This window comes from Clupea harengus, chromosome 3 (assembly GCF_900700415.2).
Source record: "Clupea harengus chromosome 3, Ch_v2.0.2, whole genome shotgun sequence".
NCBI lineage: Eukaryota > Metazoa > Chordata > Actinopteri > Clupeiformes > Clupeidae > Clupea > Clupea harengus.
The window spans coordinates 6,362,096-6,384,106 of NC_045154.1; the positions used below are offsets into that span (position 1 = coordinate 6,362,096).

Genomic DNA, 22,011 nt, shown 5'->3' on the forward strand with positions numbered 1-22,011 from the left:
AGTTCAGCTACAGCAACGCATCAGTAAGTAGTTCCAGACGTTTTTTTCATGTGGGAAAATAACCGACATAAATTCGATAAGAGGATATAGGGATGAAAAAAACACACCTTCACTTCAGATTCTGTCACCTTACATCACTTCCCCTGAGGAGTTAGGAATCACTATCTGACTCTCTGGGCTCCCAGACAACCCTTAAGTCTACAACAGACTTGCCCCTGATCAGATTACTGTGTGCTGATACAGACAGAATTACTTCAGCTTTTTTTCTGTTTATGGACAGATACATCGTTCACCTTCCTTATGTTGTATTCACTTCATGGCCTCAGAAGTCTGCCACCCAGCCGAACATACACACTTAACTACAGACCTTGTGTTTCATCTTCACACACATCACATGGTTTTGACAGGGCCATAAGGTTGTCTCTTAGCTGGATTTCAGGTTCAGAGAACTAGACACAGACAGTCCAATGACACTTTCACAGCTCCTCATCAGCTATGGGATATATGCACCTATAACACCTCAGGGCCAATGAGGACTATCCACATGATACATGCACTCATGCTGGCAACTGATCATTAAGTCATGCATTATATATGCAAGCAACACTTAGACGTCTTCAGGATGGAGGTGTGTGTGTATGTGCGTGTTTGTGTGTACACAAGCGGGAGTTCTAGGGCAGGGTAAACTGTACGTTTCACTCGTCCCCCTAGGCATGCTGGGAGTTTTCACACAATGTAAGTGGAACTGTAAGGGGACGGTGAGAGCACGCCCCGCGTCGACTATATAATCTGTGATGGAGCGGGCTCTGGGTGAAGAAGGGTTGGGCGGGTCATGCTACTTACTGCGCTCGCTGTGCCATCAGTGTCAGTTAGTCGCTGATGCAGGTCAAACCAGACTGTCTGCAACAAGAACCAGAACACAAGAGCCACTCGTGAATTCACCAGTACCCCTGCTTGCCTGCCTCTGTGTCAGTATCATCACTCACAGCAGCTCTGAGGGTGAAACATACTCTCCTTGACACAAACAAACAAACACACACACACATACACAAGCAAACAAATACACACACACAAACAAACAAACACATGCACAAACACACACACCAGAACTGGCTGTTGTATCACTAAAATGAGCTGGCGTGTGAGATTAGTGAATTTTCATAAATGTAAATATGGCATTTGGCACTGTACATGGTTTAAACCTACACCACACTGAAGCCGCCATGCACTAAATGTCAGAGCGCTTGTAATGTATAACATATACATGCCTGCCTTTTACAATGCTACAGTAGAACTAAATAAATCTGTAAGGAAAACAAAAGAAAACATACAATGGCTATGAATATCTGTGAAATGCAGAATATGTAAGTAAAAAAAATACTTTACATGGATCTATGTGTATATCAATGATAAATTGGCAGACATTGTTTTACAGTTTTCATAATTAGGAAATACAACATAAGAAGGATGTGCCTTTACACTAAATATCAGCACACTAACACTGAAATATATCAGGGCTGTTATTTTAAATATCAGTGCTAATGGAATCCCTTTGCCCACTCAGCCTAGCTGACTGGAACAAGCATATATGGTCAGTTGTGAAATAATCTCACATGTGCAGTTATTGACTCTGCACTGTCCCTATGAGTTTACTTTAGTTACACAATTGAATGTATGTTATGTACTGTCCATGGTTATTGAATGAATTCCAATCAATGAGCCTGAAGGGCCTCTGTATAGAGATGCTTTGTGAACCTGGCTATCAGGTCCTTCTGTATCTAGAGAAAATGACAGCATGAATCTGATCCACTGGATAACCGTACAAAGATTTTTTGCTGAGACTCCTCTCGTTTGGCAAGAGTGAGAAGTTCAATTCGTCTCAATGCGGTGGATGGTGGACGGCATTAATTGCACATTTGCAACAGATTCATGGCCCCTCATGGTCCCACCGGACAGATAATTTCCCCGCTGACGTGAAGGCCCAGAGAATGTGCGCTACAGATTTATGTACGCACTGACTCCTGCGGGGCAGAAACACAAAGGGACCTGCTCTGTAGGTGATCTGAAAGGGGCTAACAAATATCAGTGCCAAGACCCTGATGAACAGCTGATCTCACACATTGTGTGACCACTGAAAGACCAACAGGTCACCACTTTCCATTCACTGTGCCTAGACAAAGAGCGCTTTTTTGAGAGGGACTTTCACTCTCACTCTCACTCTCACAAAACAAACAATCAAGCAATCAATATGTGGCCCCTTTGTCCAAATGCCATGCTTTCAAGTGAGAGACCAGACAATCTCAGCCACTCAGGTCAACAAAACCACATGATTGAAGTTGAATGGAAATAGGCTTCTATATGTACACTATTGCAGTACTCCTGCTTGGGCTTGGAGAGCTGTATATGAAAAGGGCTCTGCTGAAACTACTTCAGAAGTGAGATGGAGATGGAGCAATCACTGCTGTTACCCCTGTTGGGATTAAAAGGTGGAAACACCTGGTCTATTTTGTCTCCCTTGAATGAGTAGCTGGCCACAAAATGATGTATAATGACTACACGCTCATTTGTGCAGATGCCTCTTCTGCTCTGTCTCTTTCATAGTGGCCCAGCATGTGAGATTACTCATCATAACTGCGGAAGCCACAATAGCTCTGACAGCCTAGCTCCTTTCAGCTCTCTCTCTAACGGCCCAACTCCACTCAGCTGGAGAAGAAGAAGGGGAGGTGCATGCGCTCCAGTCACCACGGTGATGGAGGTCTTTGCCGTGGCTCGGCAGGGGTGACAGGAAATGATGCTTGTCCGGAACAGCGGGTGCGCATTATACAGACAACAAGACAGCCCTGATGTTTCTCAGGCAGCTGGGAGATAAGAGGGCGTAGGTCAGCCAAGCCACACAGCTCCCTCTATGACATGGTTCAGCAGGGTGGTGAATATACGTATAATCCTAAATGAAGTTATACGTATGCGCACATGTTTACTTGTACATATATGTCTATATATATATATATGTATACATATATCCCTAAATGAGCCAGCAAAGTTGAACGTAGTGTTTCAAAATGGCACCACAAATTGCACAGACTTCCTTCCGTGCATAGTTAATGAAAAAAGATTCTGTCCATTCTGTGTGCTATACATCACTTGATGGAATGGAAAGTTTGGCACAGAACATGGAAGCAGTATTTCACAAGGTTAGCCAAGCCAAGGATGCGGATGAAGGCTTGTAGGGAGCAGGTGCTGAGAAACCCAGAGATGGAGGAACCCAAGGGCGCACTGACGGGACCATTTCATTTTCTACAACAATGACATTCACCTAGCATGGTGACTTAAAAATATATAGTTTTTTAGCATAGAAGTCAAAAATATAATGCAGCTGAATACAATACACTGACCTTCTTCACCCACGGGCAGCCTTATCTACCTAGATTGAAGACATTTCCTCGGCTGTCTAACAGAAGCCTTTTGTGCATACTGTGTAAAAAGAAAACGGTTCCATTTAATGCTGTTCACACAGTCATACGGATGACCTCTTTCAGCTCTGCCAGCTTTTTATTCTATTTTTTTTCCCTACATAAAAGGGACGTCTGATCGCACTAAATCTGTCTGTGCTCTGACATCCTCTCCCCACCTCAGTGGCTCCGAGTGTCCACGTAGAAAAAACCCCAGACCTAGATATTCCCCTAGTTTATTAATCTGCACTGGTCTCCCCTGGATTCTCGTGGTGCTTCACTGAGCGTGGAATAAACCTGCTCTGCTATTCTTAGCTGCAGCAATAAGAAACGTGCCTGCCAGCCAGCGACTGCCGAATTAACCAGGGACTCCATTAGTCTGCCATGCTCACTGCATAGAGGACATGGCCATTGAAGAGCGAGGCAGCGGAAGAGAGAGATAGAGAGAGAGAGAAAGCGGGGGGAAGAAATAGACAAAGAGGAGGGAAGTAAATGGGTGAAGGAGAAAAAGCAAAAATGTCATAACACTTTAGATGTCGGGTTTCTATAATTGCTTCCTCTCTCTCTTTCTCGCTCTCTCTGAAGTTATCTGCTCTGCTCATAACTCTTCAGGTTTTATTATCTTATGTGATTCTCATGAATGTGTCTAAAGGAACTGTTGATTGTGAATGAAAATGATGCTGCTCGGAAAAAAAGTGAGTAATACATCGAGTGAGTAAAACATTCAACACCTTCATGATAGAGAGGAACCTTTAGTCTTGCACTTGCACAGAAACTAGAGGTGCTACGTCAGTTATTCTCGCACCCTTTACTTTTCTGGACATCTAATAAGGAGGTATGTTTGTTGTTTATGTCTCACCTGACCTCACCAATTCTGGGCCGCTGCGCTTTCACACCGTAACAAATGGGGTGTAAGTGACTGTGATTGGGTGGGACAGAGTGTTACCTTGTTTTCCAGGCGACCAATCAGCTCAGCCAGACGGTTGACCTGCGCCTCCAGCCCCTCTTTCCTGGTCTCCACCACCACTGGAAAAAGACACACACACACACACAGTTCTTTAGAATGCCCGAGTTTCTACTGTCTCATAGTTTAAGTTTAGAATCTTCATCTTCCTCTGTCAGCTTACACTTTCACTGCTTCCGTTTTTAATTCTCAAGAATATTCTTTGAGTTCTAAACTCTGTTTAGAACTCCCATTCCATTAGAACTCTTTAACTTGAGGTTTAAAACTAAAGCATTGCCACATTGTCATTAAACACATAGAGATGGGGTATATGTGCATGTTAACCCACTCCTCAGTGTGAGCAAGCTTCTTTAGTATGATATTAATATGTTAGCTAATATACATCTTGAGCGTCCAGCTCCTCAGATAGCCGTGTCAGTAACTTCACACCTCACTCCGCCCAGTGGGGTACTAAACCAAGACAGCATGCTAACAAATGGGGATTCTCAGATAAGCCACAGTGAACAAGCAGATAGCACAACCTTACATCCTTTTTCACTCCAGCAAACACGACGACACATCCAATTAATGAAGAAAAGGGGGCTTCCTGTCTTTACAATCGTCACCACTTGAGGTGGCAAGCCAATTAGGCTATGACACATCTTTTGTGTTGATGAGAGCGGATGGTGGGTGTGGGGTGTGGTGGGGTGGGGGTGTACTGTGGCAGAGTAATGGAGTAGAGCACTGGAACACATCTGCTGTAACCATAGAGATACAGGAGGTGGAAGTGAGGACCTGGCCGGCCCCAGAGGCAGTGGCCCCCCAGTGGAGCAGGACTGAGCCAAGGATGGGGGTCATTAGCCCAGAGCGTCCATACTAATGACAGCCATCTCTGCCTGCAGCTGCTGGGGCATATTGCACGCGTGTGCAGATTGTGGTGGGATCTTCACATGCTGACACACACACACACACACACACACACACGGTACGGCAGGAACAAAACACGGGACAAATAAGAGATCCCCACAGAGACAGATGTTAATGTGGGAAATGCACATCACTCAGGAGCTCTCTTTTTCTTTCACACACACACACACACACACACACACACACACACACACACACACACACACACACACACACACACACACACACACACACACACTTACACTCTCCCTCGCTGTCCCTTGCACAAACAAACCTACAATGGCATATGAATCCACGCCTACACATTAAATCCACCCAGTCCCCATAAAATCCATCCAAAGCCATGCTGTGCAAAATGACACTTTACAAAATGGCTCCAGGACACAGCATGCCAACACACTGCTGTAATGGAGAGAACCAAGCGACACATCAGATCGCTCAATATGTAGACACATAAACACTCACGTTCTCTCTCAGTGACACACACACACACGTACACACACGTACACACACAGACAGCCTTTAGTAAAATAAAACTGTACAGAGTACGGTGTCAAAGTACACACACACACACACACACACACACACACACACACACGCGCACGCGCACGCGCACGCGCACGCACACACGCACGCGCACGCGCACGCACACACACGCACGCGCACGCGCACACGCACACGCACACGCACACGCACACACACACACACGCATACACACACACGTACACACACACACACGTACACACACACACACACAAAGCTCACTGTAATATATGCACAGGCACGACCACCCACCTCCACAGACACCTGAAAGTCTGTGCTACAGGCTTTGCGTGAGCGCAACCCTTCACGAGTTTCACATTGTGAGTGTGAAACACAACCCCGGCAACAAACACCTCTAACAGGCACGCCTCAGCACCAGTGCACTGCTGCACACACGCGCCCTCCATGAGAGGGCTTTGGGTACAGACAGGGCCGTGACATGAGGAGAAGACTGATGAGAGGAGAGAGGCTCCGCTACAGCGTAGCCGAGAGTGAAATATACAACCATGCTGGGGAAGCTCGTTAGAGGATGGAGCTGGATCCTTCCTGCATGCTGTCTCTCTGTCTCTCACACTCTCTATCTCAAACACACACACACACACACACACACACACAAGCGCATACACACTCTCTCTCTCTTACTCTCTCACACACACCAGCACACACACACTGACATGCACACTCACACACATATCGCACCATCAACTGATCCTGTAAAGGCTGGCGCACTGCAGAAAGGAATGTTCTATAGCTCATCCATTCATCCAGCAGAACAGGGAACAACAGGGAATGTTTAAATATAGCAGAACTTCCTGTCAGGTTGCTCTCTGATCAGTTAGACAAGCTGGAGTAGAGACGGAGAGAGAGAGAGAAGGAGAGCGAAATAAATGACATCATAGCCAGGAGAAAAAAACTTTGAAAGAGAGTAAGCAGGCTGTACAATACCTACAGTGGGAATGACAGAGAGAGAGAGAGAGAGAGAGAGAGAGATAGAGAGAAATAAAGGAATAGAGATATCTGAAAGTGATTGAAAGAGAAAGTAAAAGATAAGGAATGGCATATATCGAGAGTAGCAAAAACAAAAGAACAGCGAAGCCACTGAGAAGAAATGAAAAGGAAGCAGAACAACTGACAGCAGGCCATAGCAAGCACAGGCCTAAGTAAGACATAATCAATACTCTTCCTCCTTGATGTTCATAAATGATGGCAGGGGAAAGACTTCCTCCTGTCAAGACTCATGCTGACATCAGAAATCAGGATTTTTACTGCATCATGCATCATGTTTATCTGTGTCCGGGGAAAATTTAAACCCACTGTCCTCCTTAAGTGGTAGCCTTAAAACGGGCCATTTCAAAGCAGTGGAGTATTGGTTTATTGAACAAGGCAAAACTAGAGTATACAAGCCCAGCGTGGTGAAGATACATTGAGGTCAGTTTGGATCCTGTGGGACATCAATATGTTTTCTCTTCAAGGCTGTTTTTCTTAAAATGTCATCTGATGTTCTTCCACTGCGACATCACCGATTCATTAGGTCTCAAATAGGCCAGTGAATGCGGGGAGGGCAGAGCAACAAACAATCAAGTTTTTAACCAGTTTATATCCTGGGCCCATTCTGCACGTAAGATAATATGTCATACACTCTGGAATCTCTGTAAACTGAACTGAACTCTGTAAACTGAACTGAATGTAGCCTGCTGTGCATTCCGTGTCTAACTCCACACACACACACACACACACACACACACACACACACACACACACACACACACACACACACACACACACACACACACACACACACACACACACACACACACACACACACACATAAATCAATATGACCATGCCCTTATCGGCTCAGTTGTGCAGATAATTCTATATTTCATACAGTATACCAACTACACCTAATGGGCGATTTGTATACGCTACACACAAGGGATGGAGTGCTGGGGACGGTAAGAACAGATGTATATTTCAAAAGAGACAGAGACAAACAAAACAGAGAGAGAGAGAGAGAGAGAGAGAGAGAGAGAGAGAGCATGAGAGCCTGTACAACCCACTGTAGAAAACACTGCAGAACTTCAAAGAGAATCATTGGCCTCTATCTGTCACCCAAAAAGTGTTTGAATTAATACGAGAACTCACACACTGAAACACCATTTCCTCGTAATGAAGCAGACTTGCCCTGATTCAAATTCAGCAAGGGTTTAGGAGAAAGGAGGGGACATTTTTACACATTAGCCAAAGTTTCGGCCAAAGTGTGTTTCTCGGCTTGCATCATCCACTGTCACAAGGTGGGTGTGTGTGTGTGTGGGGGGGCGAATCTCTGCCTGGGCTTATGATTGTCTATGAGCCATTTCATCTGATTGGTTACATAACTACCGTGATAATGCCTGATAAACATAGTCACTGAGCAATGTGAGAGTATTCATTTACAGCACCTCAGCATACACCACATGGTCCTTTACTTTATACCTACATACATTATGTACACTATGTATTTTATACCATATCTACATCCACGTGTACACTACATGATTTGCATAGAGGCCATGTAACTAGTTTCAACTCTGCTTACCGGGACCCAGAAACCCAGAAAATACAAACAAATCACAGTGAAGGCTTTCTAAACTTTCAGCCGACCTGGCCAAACTTTTCTCTATTTCACTAAATGACAGCCCTGCACATCATGTTAACAACTTACAGACTGTGCCAGGGCACTTTCTAAAGCAGTGTTTTAAGGAGTGAGTGGTTTATCTTCTTGTCCTACCACTCCACAGACTCATGCTCAGTCATTCTTGCCACCGTGCGAGAGAGGTAAGGATGCCTAGCAGGGACATTTTTATTTACCAGTGGTTGATGGATTGAGACTGCATTACATGGCAAAATAAATTACGCCACTGAGAAAGCAGAGAGCCTTTTGATTTTCCATTCTGCTTGATTAATGCTGCAGGAGGCTTATCGCATAGATAATCACAGGCACAGCAGAGCTGAATGCATATCACACTTCATTTGGATAGCCATTTATATTGGATTCCATTCTGCTGACAGATGAGTATGTAAAGATGTTTTATTTGCACTGATTTTGGAAGACTAAGATGGAGAGCTATATCAAATTGGCCATTTAGTTGAGATAGCGAGAGATGTGGAAACGGATCAACCTCAACATCAACCTCAAACAAAGTTAATAACACTGTGCACTGTAGAAAGCCAAAGCACTTTCCTCTTGTTCTTTGTATGTTTACCACAGTTGATTTTCTTTGTCACTATATGGGTTTGAACTGTAGTAGACGCAATCACACTATTGATCTTCCCAAGTTTTATCTTTATTCCACCTGTTTTTTGGCCTTGTTTCTGCTCCTAGTGCTTTTGAGGTATCAACACCGCTCCAACTCTGCCACGTCCATCCTGATCCCGTGTTGAGCTCTTGTAAAAATGGTTGCAATGCCCCCTGTCCTTCTTTTGTCTTTTCTCTCCGTTCACCTATTGTGACATTACTCGTTCTGCCAGATATAGGCTATAGTAGGTAGACCGATGGTCATGTCTTGTTAGACACCTGTCTATTAAGGCAACGAGGAAACAAGGCAGCTACCTTTCATTTTGAACGCACTCCCTGTCTTTTGCCTCAAGCAGCATGTGGGACTCTAGGTATCCATGGTTACAGACAACTCTTTACTCACACCCTGCAGTTTCTTATAAAACTTAACATTACAGCTTTAGTGCCTAAGACATCTGATTTATTCTTTTTTAACAGATTGGCTATCAAATCCTTAAGTAATCAGTGTGTTTCCTTAAGTTAACTGTGTGGTTACACTTGTGATCGCCAATCGCTGGTTAGCTTCTGCTCACCCTGTGAAATTGGTGATGCATTAGCTAAGTGACTTGCTTTGTAGTCCGTCATTTTTTTGCTGTGAGCAGAAGGATAGCAAAAGACACATTTTAGAGATGTATGGGTCTAAAGTATACACGGAGATGACATATCCATGCTTTTTATTGGACAGAATCGAATCGGGTCTCTCAAGCAGTTACTTGACTACGACAGGCGTTATTTTGAAGATTTTCTAAAAAAAAAACATTCATTCTCTCATAGGATTTTTTTGTTTTAAACCTGATCTTGCAAAAATGCTAATCTTCCACAAAATGAAAAAAATGACAACAGTCACTCCCACAATCTATTTGGCATTATACAGTAACTATAAGTACCAGCCAACAGCTAGCTAACTAATGAGACCCGGGAACATCAATACATTTCTGTTATATCAAATATTTTAAAAAGGCAACTGCAGAAACATTCATCCACCTTCTTTCAAATGTATAGTGACGAACCGAATATGCTCTGTGAGGCTATGTTATTCATTATGGATGACAGAGATGTGGAAAAAGCATGCAATGGCTGATAATCTAAGAATATAATGTGGTCAGGATATATGCATCATCCTAAATATACGCAAAAAGTGTGTAGCGATAATACTATGACAGACGCAGTAAGAAAGCAAAGGCAGCTGGCTTTAGCTCACTACCAACTCTGGAATAATACTGCGTTCATCGCCCCTCTGTCTTCAAACCACAGGTGCATACATACTTTGTTTAACAGAAGAAGAACACACCTAATAATCTAATGATGACAATAGAGATGTCTCTATTTATCAATATCTGTGTGGTCTTGAATAGTTTAACACAATTTCCTGTGTACTGCTTTTATCCCCATGTCTGATCCATGCATTTACGGATAGTGACCCTCTACTACTGCTGAGCAATCACATTTTGCATTTTCTAGTTCGTTTTATTGCTGCTGTGTGTCGGAGGTTACAATTATTTTTGTTTAGCACTACCCTAAACAGAAGACAAATAAACAACTTTGATACCAAGCGCTAAGTGGCCTAGGTGCTTAAAAGCATCCTACTGGCACATAATGGATTTTCGCTTACACATTGGACAGGCATTATTATTATGTATGTGATTGACTGTACAGTGCACACTTATTAATTTGCTACAGTATTTTGAATCTGCTACAGCTAATAGAAACGGGGTGTGGTCCCACCTTGTCCTGTGTTGATGTTCCTTGTGGCCTCCTTGGCGCTGACTCTGTTGTTGGGCGGGTAGTCGGGCACTGGGTTCTCGTAGTGCTTCTCCGGGGCCCGGGGACTGGCCTTGCTTGATGGGTATGACCTATATCAACCGAGGTGAAGTCAGGAGTAAGGGGCGTGCAGACAAAGCAAGGACATGGGGCACTGAGTCAGGCAGTCAGGTTATTTATGATTATTCAGTCACTTTGTAAACAAAAACAAACATGACAAACAAACATCATGAATACGAAGCAGGCATCTACCCCTGACTGTGCTGATCGTCTATGGCATCGACGGCGCTCTCCACCGAGTTGAGGAGAGACTGGATCTGATTGGCCGACTCCTTCAACAAGAAGCGGGCCACAAATTGCTGGACATTGGTCCCTCGTTCGTACACCTGAGGAAGAGGAAATGAGTGCGGGGTAAGGGAGGGGGGAAAAGAAAAAAAAACAGAGCAGGTAAGAGCAGTGTCAGCACTCTGCTACGTGCATATCACATTCATACTTAATGAGTCTCGACCAGTGGCTTTCACTCCCAACCAGCCGCATAAAAATGCACCGGCTTCCAGTTTATTCAGCAGGCTTTCAAGGTCAAAACGAGAACGCCGCTCTCCAGTGGTCAAGTGGAATGGCCTGCATGAGGTGAACTCTCCAGGGTGGTGCTCCTTATTAAGTGCAGCCGCTGGACTGGAAGCCCTCAATGCCTCGGCTCCTTACTCATACGGCCGGCAGTCAAAAGTCACGGCGTCGAAAAGGATGAAGGGAAAAGGCGAAAGTCAGAAAGGTCACCAGACTCGACTAGATAAATCAGAGTTCAGCGCAAATTGATCCAGTGGCATTTTCTACCCAGTGAAAATGGTAGCTGTCAAAACACAACAGTGTCCATTGACTGGTTGAAGATGGAATACTGGGGGAAAAAAATCACAGTTCTGGGTCTGTTTTTAACCGTTAAAAAAAAGGAAACCCAGAAGAAACTACAAGATTTACAAAACTTTGGGTGACATTGTAGCTGCAGCCTCTCAGTCAGCGTCAAATCATAGGCGTCACCCAATGGGATGCACTAAATATTGGCAAATTGATGAAAGACAAATAAGCATCTTCTGCTGAAATTGTCTCAGTGCATCAGGACAATGGCTATGATGAAAAAGCTGTTTTATAGCTAATAGCTGTCTCATAACCTAATAACTAAGGTAAGGCAATGCACTTCTTAGTCTTTTCTCTCACTGTCATACAGAAAAAAGGACAGAACAAAACAAAAAAAGGTATTGAATCCAAATCTCTCAATGTCTGGTGTCCATGTTAAAAAGGCAAAAAGACATATTTGGAGCTTGAATAATTGTCATTTGAGACACAGCCACTTTGAAACTATGGACCCCAAAAGTGTATCCTTTTACAAGCAGATAGAAGAAAGTAATTGAGACTGGGCACTGATGAAGAAGCAGACTGATGAAGAAGCAGAATTACATTCCAGTATGCAGGGCCACCTTCACACACACACACACACACACACTCATACCATTTAACTCCCCCAGCCCAAACACCATCACAGCCTGCCAGGTGGGTCTGGCTGGAGAGGAGGATCATGGGAGAATGACTTGTCACTTTCTGCTCTGGTGCTGATGGAGCTCCGCTTGTCATGCCAGCAATGTGCTCCATTCCTGGCTTAGTTGTTATCCTGTAGGACCAGCTCAGCATGATTGTGCTGCATAGAGTATTGGTCTGAATTCAGATGTTTGTTGTTGTCGTTTTAAGTGCAGGGTTTTACCTGTAATTATTATATAAAATATGCTACAATTGTCTGCACAACTGAGCCCATAAAAGCATTGGCACATTGATTTGTTTGTGTGTGTGTGTGTGTGTTTGTTTGTGTATGCATGTGTGTGGGTGGAAGTATGCTGTGTGTATGTTTATCTGTGTGTGTGCATGCTTGTGTGTGTGTGTGTGTGTGTGTGTGTGATATATTCCACTGAGCTGCCCGGTCAGCAGGTCACGCAGCAGTAGACAGCTACTGAATGCCTTGTCATTCATCTGGAGGTAATGAGCTTCCACAACAGGGACCATAGTGAAACAATCATCATATCTCAGCTGGCATGGATCAATCCGAGATGAAGCAGTGGCATGTGGAGGGAATAAACTCTGGGGCTTCTCTCTAAGTGCAACGCTGGCAGGATATTTAATGGATAAGAGACGCGCCGAATATCATCTCTGATGCATTATTGAATAATTTTTGGATTGTGCCGCATTGTACAACTCTGCACCATTTGTCAGGACGATGTGAAGGCAGGGAAGTGCAGAGAGCGGTTTTATGGTCGGCGTCCGAGGTTGGCATGCCGCGCCGCGCCGCCCCACCCCACGAACCGGCCAGATGGTTCACAGCACTCCCGGGCAGAGCCATTAGTTAGGATGCCCACTTACACCGGAGTCTGTGGGTACCCAGGTTTGGGTGAGCAGGGGGTGTCCTTGGGTATAAGGTTTGGGTAGGAATGGAGTGGGTTCTGAAGGGAAGAAGGTGGGCTGAAACCCTGACCGATTGAGAGCAGTTTCATACGGTACTGGGCTTTGGTTATTAAGATACTGAGAGGGTTGTAGCACATATGATTTGATAGAACGGCAATGAGCCTGTAACTGGAACAGCTGTCAAAACAAACCAGCTGTCAGAATGCAACCCCCTCCCGCTCCCCCTCCACCTCTGCTGTAACAAACACAGCAGTGGAAGTTGAAGGATCTCAAATATCCACCAGATTCAATTCAGATTTAGCAGCAAGCTGGTTGCTACATGCCATAGCAAGGAGAATCAGAGTTGACAAGGCAAAGCTGTTTTTTTATTAAAAATAATCTCCCATTTCCCTCCTATAGATGTGTAGATACCTGTCCTATGAATGTATTGATCTGTACTTGAGAAAAAAGGACATTCGCATTGTGCATCATGTGTTTTTGCAATATTGTTACCAAATAATTCCTAAGGGAATACTGTGCCATGGAAAAAGAAACTATTTCAAACAAAATCATAACGGCAAGAACTGTAATTATATCTTATAATACCATCTAAAAATTAGTTTAGCCTCTGTGTCCACATACAATGTGTTAATTTGGTATATTGCCAAATGGGGTTGCTAAGAAACATATTGAACATGGTTGCTAGGATACAGTTAATTGGCTCAGGCCTGAGCTCTGCTGTAGCATCTGAGACTTGAAATGTTTATACCTCAAAATAGCTTCCACGAGTCACCAGACATGCAGGCATAAGCTTTCAGACATAAGGAGTTCACACCTGTGGTATCCTCTAGTAAGCTGCGGCTCGACTGCACCTGTGCTGCCTGGTTGTCTTTGTCGTTCGGTGATCTAGATGTGCAATTGTAAAATGGTTTAAAAAATTGTAAAACTAGCCAGAGATACAGAGTGTAAAGCCTCAGTGACAAACCACTTTAAAAATGTATGCAAGCAATTATACTTGAGATCCAGTTGTTTTTAGCTTCTTGTATCACATCTGACTCCCGTCCGAAGGCTGAGGGGCTTGTGTCCTCTCAAAGGATGATCCGCACACATTACGAATCACGGCGTGCACATTTGCATCGGGATGTAGCTCTACAGTGGCCTGTCTCCTTGGGTGAAATGATTAAATTATACATGAGAAAGTGAAAAGCCTGCCGTCTATTAAAAGGCACCACCACTGCCCAAGATTACACCATTTTAAAAAGGGGCCCAGACAGCAGCTGTGTCTGGACAGGGCCAAATTTGGGCCGGGTGCATGCCAGACTCTGCTGCTGTGCAGGGAGAGATGCCTCCTCCTCCTCCTCGTCCTCCTCTTCCTCCTCCCCCTTCACACCCATAGCAGCCTCGTCCAAAGCCTGTGGCCAACCCAGTTAGACAAAGCTTCCGAGAAACCGGGGGAAAAAAAGATTCAATCACAATCGCATTAAGCAAGCTTGAAAGCAGGAGTCAGGCCCTAATGCGGTTATTCAGCCGGCAAGCATCCATTCACAGCCCAGGATAGCAGTCACTGGGACTTTACAAGGCCGGGATTAAATCTACAGCGCGGCGAAATGAAGGGGAGTCAGGAGAGGCTTCCTTTGTGAGGCAGTCATGATTGAGCTGTGTCTCTTTCTATCTGGGAGATGGTGAAGAGTGAGTATGTCAGTTTGTGTGGTGTGTGTGTATGTGTGTGTGCGCGTGTGTTTCTGTCAGAGGTGTGGGCTCTGTACGGTGTGTGTGTTTGTTGTGTGAATCTGTGTGAAGTATTGAGTGTGTAGTGTCTTGTGTGTGTGTCTAGTGTGTGTCTAGTGTGTGTGTGTGTGTGTGTGTGTGTGTGTGTGTGGTGAGACTCCCTCAGTAAGAAATAAAAGCTTTCCACTGTTTTATTCTTCACAGCAGGTCCTGTGATAATTCTCAGAACCTTCCCCCTTCTCCCAGAGGTCAGCCCAACCTTGGGTGTTTTGGCAGTTTGCACCAGCACGAGTGAAAACCATCACTCTGTAACTTAGGAGCACTGTACATGCTAATGACACTGTGTATGTGTGAGAGACTGGGGAATAAGCTCACACACTGCATCTTGACTAACAAGGCTAATCATATTCATGCTCTGTGTCATGATTAGGCTAGTGCTATTACATAGATAATTCATAGATTACAGAGGTAATTGTTTTTTTGTTTTTTTTACTCCATGGCTGATGGAGATGAACAGCCATGCTTCTGTAAAATGAGTACTTTTAACGCAAAGAAATGAGTAGGCTGTGTCTTTTGTTTTACTACTGACTATAAACTTGATGTGTGCTGAACATCTAGGAATTTAAAAAAGTGAACACAAAGCTGCTAAGAGAGGCTGGTTTGAGCGCTCCTTTAATTGAAGTCATCCGTCTTCACTCTCCCATGCACAGCTCACTGAGAGACAACACCTCAGAAAACACTGAGTGATGGGCCAATACCTCAAATCAATGAGTAACACCTGCCTGACATTAGCCAATAACATCGACCCGCAATAGTACCCTTTGCTTTAGATGGGGACGGGAGGAGTTGGTGGAATGTTCCGTCATTAGTCTGCTGCTCCGAACATAGAGGAAATGACTGAGAGAGAGAGAGAGAGAGAGAGAGAGAGGGAGGGCGAGAGAGAGAGAGAGAGCCTGCGGGGTGGGGATGCAGCAGGAATGGAAGCACGGAAGCTCCACCGCTCAATAAGTCTCTCTTCCCGAGAAGTAAAACTGACTGGCTTAAAAAAAACACGTGTGGTAGGAGTGAGTAGCTGAAACAAAACAAAAAAACATGCTTTGGACAAAACAGCAGCCTCCTGCCAGCATTTTTATTTCCAAGTCATTTTAATCAGGCCCCTGTGTGATTTATAAAGAAATATCCATCACAAAAGAAGAGGATCCAGTAACAGTGATCAGGCTTTTGTTCGCAACAAGCGGCCCTCTGTGAGAGACTTAAAGCAGGCGTCCGGACCGCCTGATTGAGACGCGAGTGAAGCAAGCAGAGACTGCGGCCATTACCGCTGATTCAGGCCGACACTGGAGAGGCTGGTGGCGTGATGAAAGAGACATGGCCACTGAACAATAAAGTGAGTGAGGGAGAGTCGGTGAAGAGAGAGTATAAGATTGGAAAGAGAGAGGGAAATAGAGAAGGGGGAGAGAGGAAGGGAGAGGCAGAGACGGAAAGGATAGAGAGTGGAAGAAAGAGGAGGAGAATGGCTGAGCGGGAAATCCTCTGAGATTTAGGGCAGGAGCCCGGTAGGTAAACAAGTGAAGACAAGCGCGGGGGCAGCAATTTTGCCTCCTCTATTACCTATGATTGGGCTGATGCACAAGTGGAACCGACCCCCCTCCCCCGTACCCCAATACACTGCTTCCACCCAACCTTCAATTCTATACCCTACCTCTTCTTTCTGTCTTTATCCTGCACTCTCTCTCTCTCTCGCTCTCTCTCTCTATCACCCTCTCCATCTCTCCATCCCCAAAGCTCAGCCTATCTTCTCCTGACAGGTGATGGTAAAAATGGGTGTCTGGATGATAATGAATGAGATAAATGGCCTCCCCAAGCTGAAGATTGACATCGCTGGGAAATCAAGTGCAGATACGCCGACAGATGAGCTCAACGCACAGGGTGAAAAGGAGAGAGAGAGGGGGGGAAACGGGGAGAGAGAATGATAACCGTAAGCGAAGAGACTTTAAACACAACTCAAAGGCAGGACATTTTCTGAAAAACAAAAAACAAAACACTTCTCTCATCTCTCATTTAAATGCAGTCGCCCAAGAGCAGGCATGTTCCTTGCTCATTATCCGTCTGTTTAATACAACTTGGTTTTCTCTCCTTTTTGGGGGGTGGGGGATGGAGGGGGTACTTGTGCTTGTCATTAAAAAGCACACAAAAAACAGCACAGAGAGAAACAAGCGATGCGATCATTAGCTGAAGCTGTTAATTTAGCTTTTCCCCACCGGCCGATAGGTTGTCAAGGCTGAAGGCAGAGTTTCTCCCTTCTCTGGGTACAGAGAGAAGTCGACTATTTATAACTGGCACAGCTGCAGCTGGTGTAGATGGGGTGCCTTCTGAAACTGTAGCTCACTGTCACAATCCCTCTCAGCGAGACCGAACCTTGTGTTATCAAACTGTACGCTAACACCTGTAGCATGCTGGACCCAGCCTCATGTTAGCATACTGTATTTTAATACCTTCAGCATGATGGACCAAGCTTCATGTTTGTATGCTAATACCTTCAGCATGGTGGACCAAGCCTCATGTTAGCATACTGTATGCTAATACCTTCAGCATGGTGGACCAAGCCTCATGTTAGCATACTGTATGCCTTTTTATGGTGCATATCTTTTCATGGTGTTATGTTAATCCATGTTTAGCTTTATCCTTAGCCTGAGTCCCACTCTCTCCTCAGCTTATCTACAGGCTACTATACTTTACATCCTCCATAAATTATACATTACAGGACCCAGTCATTTTATCTATTCCCTATGGGGGAGCAGGGCCTTCCAGGAGAGAGTACAGCATGCTGGCATATAATGGAGAGAAAGAGAATGGTTAAAGAGTCGCCTAAATGGAGAAGAAACAACAGCAACAACAACAAAAAACAATCAAAAACCTCTCTGTTATGAATTCTGAGTTGGATCCTGTGGTAGCTGTCTTTATAGATGATTATCAGTTTGATGGCCGAATGTCTCATGAAACTTTGATACTCGGCCTCTCCCAAGGGTCAGTCCTGGGAGTCCCGATCCTGTCAGATGCTTATAAATATTCAGTGCTGGTGACTGATCGTTTGTTTAGTTCTCCCTCCAGCCACAGACGGACTCCCCAGAGACGGTGTGGAGTCCTGACTCCCGTCCAGCTGGCGCTACAGTAGGTGGATGAGCCGCAGGGCTCATATGCAGTAAGGTACATGAGGCAGACGCTCTTTACGGGAGATTACAGTTAAACTACTTCAGATGGGTTTAGCTATGGGTACAGTTTTAGTTTCAGTGCGCAATGTTTGTGTGTGTGTGTGTGTGTGTGTGTGTGTGTGTGTGTGTGTGTGTGTGTGTGTGTCTTTGTGCAGTTAGGAAATTGAGAGAGAGAAAAAGAGAAACATAGGGAAAAAGAGAGGAAGACAGAGAAAGAGAGAGAGAATAAGGTTAAATTCAACAACAACAAATTGGTTGTTTTGTTTATGGAGGATCTTTGGTTTACCAGTAATCCCCCACACTGCTATTCAGCTCTTGTCACAAAACATTTTTCAACAGAGAATATATGGCTGTACCAGCTCCTAACACACATGCACATGCAATCCTCAGATTGCAGAGCAACAACAACTGGGACCAACACTCCTTATCACACACACAAACATACAACCACACACAGTTATACGTAAGCTATGGTTAGCACCCACACATTCACACACAATGCACATGCACGTACTTCTAACACCCTTTCTCAAATCACATTTTACAGCCCTCCCACTAAACAAACCACACACAACACACACATACACAAACAGACACACACACGCACACACACAAGCACACAATCACCTCATGAACCTTTCCTGCATTGCAGGAAATAATGAGTAATCTATTGAAAGAACTAGCATATTCAAAACACCTCCACCACACCTCCCTTCCCCCAGCCACTCGTCCTATTAAGAACAGTGGGATTCAAATCAAATAAGCTCCAATTAGAACTGCATTCTGTGCAGGCTAATATCACAGCAGTGGTGAAGGGCTGTGTGGAGAACTGTGTGTTTATTACAACAAATCCATCTTCCAGATAGGTCTCTAATGAGAGAAGCACACTGCGCTGTGCAGTGCTATGATGCTTTTTAAGGCAGTCTGTTCAGCAGCACAGGCTGCTCGTCGACTTGCTGGAAACATCCCATTTCACTCCCCGCCAGCTCTATTGCTCCTTTATCGAGCGGAACTCCACTTGCTCTGCACTTCACCGGCTGATGCAACCCCGATGACCTATTCACACTACTAACAACAGACTGCAGCTCACAAACTTCCGTTACTCTAAAAACCTCATTGATCCTCATTCATGTTTGTCTTTCACAATTCAACTGCTGACATGTCTGGCATGTGTTTGTTATGTGGTTGAAGCAGCAACTGCATTTTGAGTCTGTTGCGGCACAACTCATGAGGATCCATTCACCCTTCTAACGCCACTTGCTCAAAAGAGGCCATTGTTCAAAAATAGAGGAGAGCTAGTACGGATCGTCCGTGATTGTCTATTGTTCATGATTAGCCTACAAACACATGCAGTCATTGGATTCTTTTTACGGTTAAAGCCTAACACCATTTTCAGTATGTTGAGGCACAGGACTAATCTAGGCCACATAACTGGGGTTGTTTGTACTGTAGTTGCTTGCAGTACTCGGCTGCCTCGCACGGTTACCAGGGAAACTCAACAGCGACAGCACCCCCAGAGTTTAAGTGCGATGTGCAGTTAGCAGGAGCTACTGTGGCACTGCCAGGGGGCTCTGGCTAACATCCCTCTAATATCACTCACAGTACGGGGAACGCAGCCACAAAGAAGAGGCTAAGAAGGAAGGGATGAAAGCCTCCAGAAATAGCATGCCTCCTCCCCATCGCCAACCTCCACTCTCCTGAGGGCCATTTAGCACCTCCAGTTTCATAAGACGCCAGAGCCATACAGGTGAGGACAGACGAGTAGAGAGAAATTCATCCCGAGGCCAAAGAGTGTTGGTGGAAATCAAGTGTTCTCCTTGAGGCGGTCCGATTCCTTCGCCCCTGTAGGGAGAATGGGTTTTTGACCAGACCAAACTGTCTGTTTGACTAGTGTGGCTTAGCCAGGGACAAACACAACACACTGCTCCTGTCCTTCAGGACACACAGGAACATTATTACACACACCCACACACCCACACACACACACACACACACACACACACAGGGCCTTGGGGTCCAGCTCTGCCTCAAGGACAGTGTGTTCAATCTGCAGAGCAAACACGATGACAGATCACAGACCTTATGAATAAAACTGCAAAAAAAAAAATAACGGAAAAAAAGAAACAGCATCAAAGAAATCACAAGGCAACCTCTGGGAGACCGACTGTCACACTGAATCCAGCCAGGAATAAAAGCACAGTGGTGTGAGGGAATGGCTATATTGCCTGAATAAATCACCTCTCCGTTGTTTCTCTCATGCATATTTTATGGCCTCGCACATCACATACGTGAATAATCTCAGTTGTGCATTTGCACTATAGCAAAACCAAGAGGCAGTCTTAAGGACGAAAATCAATGAGAAGGAGGATGACACGCGGGCAACCGAGTGCTTGGCATTAAGAACTTGGCAGCAGGCACCCCTGTCCTCGCCCCTCTCGCCCGCCGCAGTGCTCTGCAGCTGCAATGCCCACCTCTCTCCTCCTGCCCTCCTCCTCCTCCTGTTGGCAATAGCTGCCAGTGGGCCTGATGCCTGACAGTGTGCCGCTGGATTACAGCGGATCAGATGTGACAGATATCAGGGCCTCAGGGCATGGGGAGTGAGGGGTGTGGGGGGGTGTAGCAGGAAGCAGGCAGATAGCTCCCACTGAGTCTGAGCCTGTCAATCACCAGAGGTGGAGGAGAGACTGGATACGGGCTGATGTGGTGCAGGGATGAGACACATCCTCTTTCTCTCACACACTCACACACCCTTCCTCACCTTGACCTTAACAGATGCCAGTACTTCACCTCAGTACTGCCTCTATCTGCAGTTGTCACAAAGCAGCTTTTTTGGGAATGTAAGCTGGTTGCTGGTTCAATACCAAGTCGGTGTGTGTGTGTGAGAGTCTCTCTCTCTCTCTCTCTCTCTCTCTCTCTCTCTCTCTCTCTCTCTCTCTCTCTGTGTGTGGAAAGGGAAGCATGGACTTCATGTGTATATGTGTGTGTGTGCGTGTGTGTGTGTGTATGTGTTTGGAGAGGGGCGTGAACTTGAAGTGAAAGCTGCACAATCAACACTTTCTGTACCAGCCAGACACTTAACCTTCAGCAAACTGATTGGTCCTTGTATAATTTTCACTAGGGTTCCCTGTGCTTAATTGGATATTGGTCACAGATGCAAATGGACAAAAAAAAAACTAAAAAAACATAATCTTTTGTGTGAAATGAGATAAACACGAAATCTGCTTTTCGCGTTGTGGAGTTCTTTGCCTCCGCTTCGTCCATTAATTGCATATAACGGGGCACCTCGAAGGCTGCTATCCCACTTATACCCCAGTTGCCACACATGTATTTAGGCGTGCATGTATAGCTCACAAAGGAAACATTTGGTTCTGTTTAAAAAGAAGGCAAACTGTTTAGTTCATAGAACTATTTCTTTAGTCACGGACAAGGACAACGTTGGGTAGTTTGCTTGGTTACAGTTGATTCCACTGTTGCTAAGCCCGAATCCCAGCATAACAAAAGCTAATGTGTGAATACAGCAGCCAAAGAGATGTGTGAGATTGGGCAGTCATGAGTGAGAAAATCTCCCCCAATCATCCTTCATGCAAACTACAGATGGGAAGAGAACTGAGCTTATTGCTTATTACATTTGAAGTCTTAACAGGGAACATGGTATGAATGTGTGTGTGTGTTCCTTCCAAGTGTGTGAGTGTGTGTCTTCAGTCCAGA

General features: G+C 45.0%; 1 protein-coding gene across 2 annotated transcripts in view; it reads right to left on the reverse strand.

Annotated features, from left to right (window-relative positions):
* Nucleotides 1-22,011, reverse strand: part of necab2 (N-terminal EF-hand calcium binding protein 2) — a 69,038-nt gene that overhangs the window by 11,498 nt on the left and 35,529 nt on the right. Inside the window, exons 6-9 of one of the 2 annotated variants that reach the window (XM_031564399.2) lie at nucleotides 11,192-11,325; nucleotides 10,904-11,031; nucleotides 4,396-4,475; nucleotides 844-900 (exon numbers count right to left, since the gene is read on the reverse strand). In XM_031564399.2, coding sequence (XP_031420259.1) covers nucleotides 844-900; nucleotides 4,396-4,475; nucleotides 10,904-11,031; nucleotides 11,192-11,325 — 399 coding nt within the window. The remainder of the gene's footprint in view (nucleotides 1-843; nucleotides 901-4,395; nucleotides 4,476-10,903; nucleotides 11,032-11,191; nucleotides 11,326-22,011) is intronic. The other variant, XM_031564400.2, reaches the window with a different exon arrangement.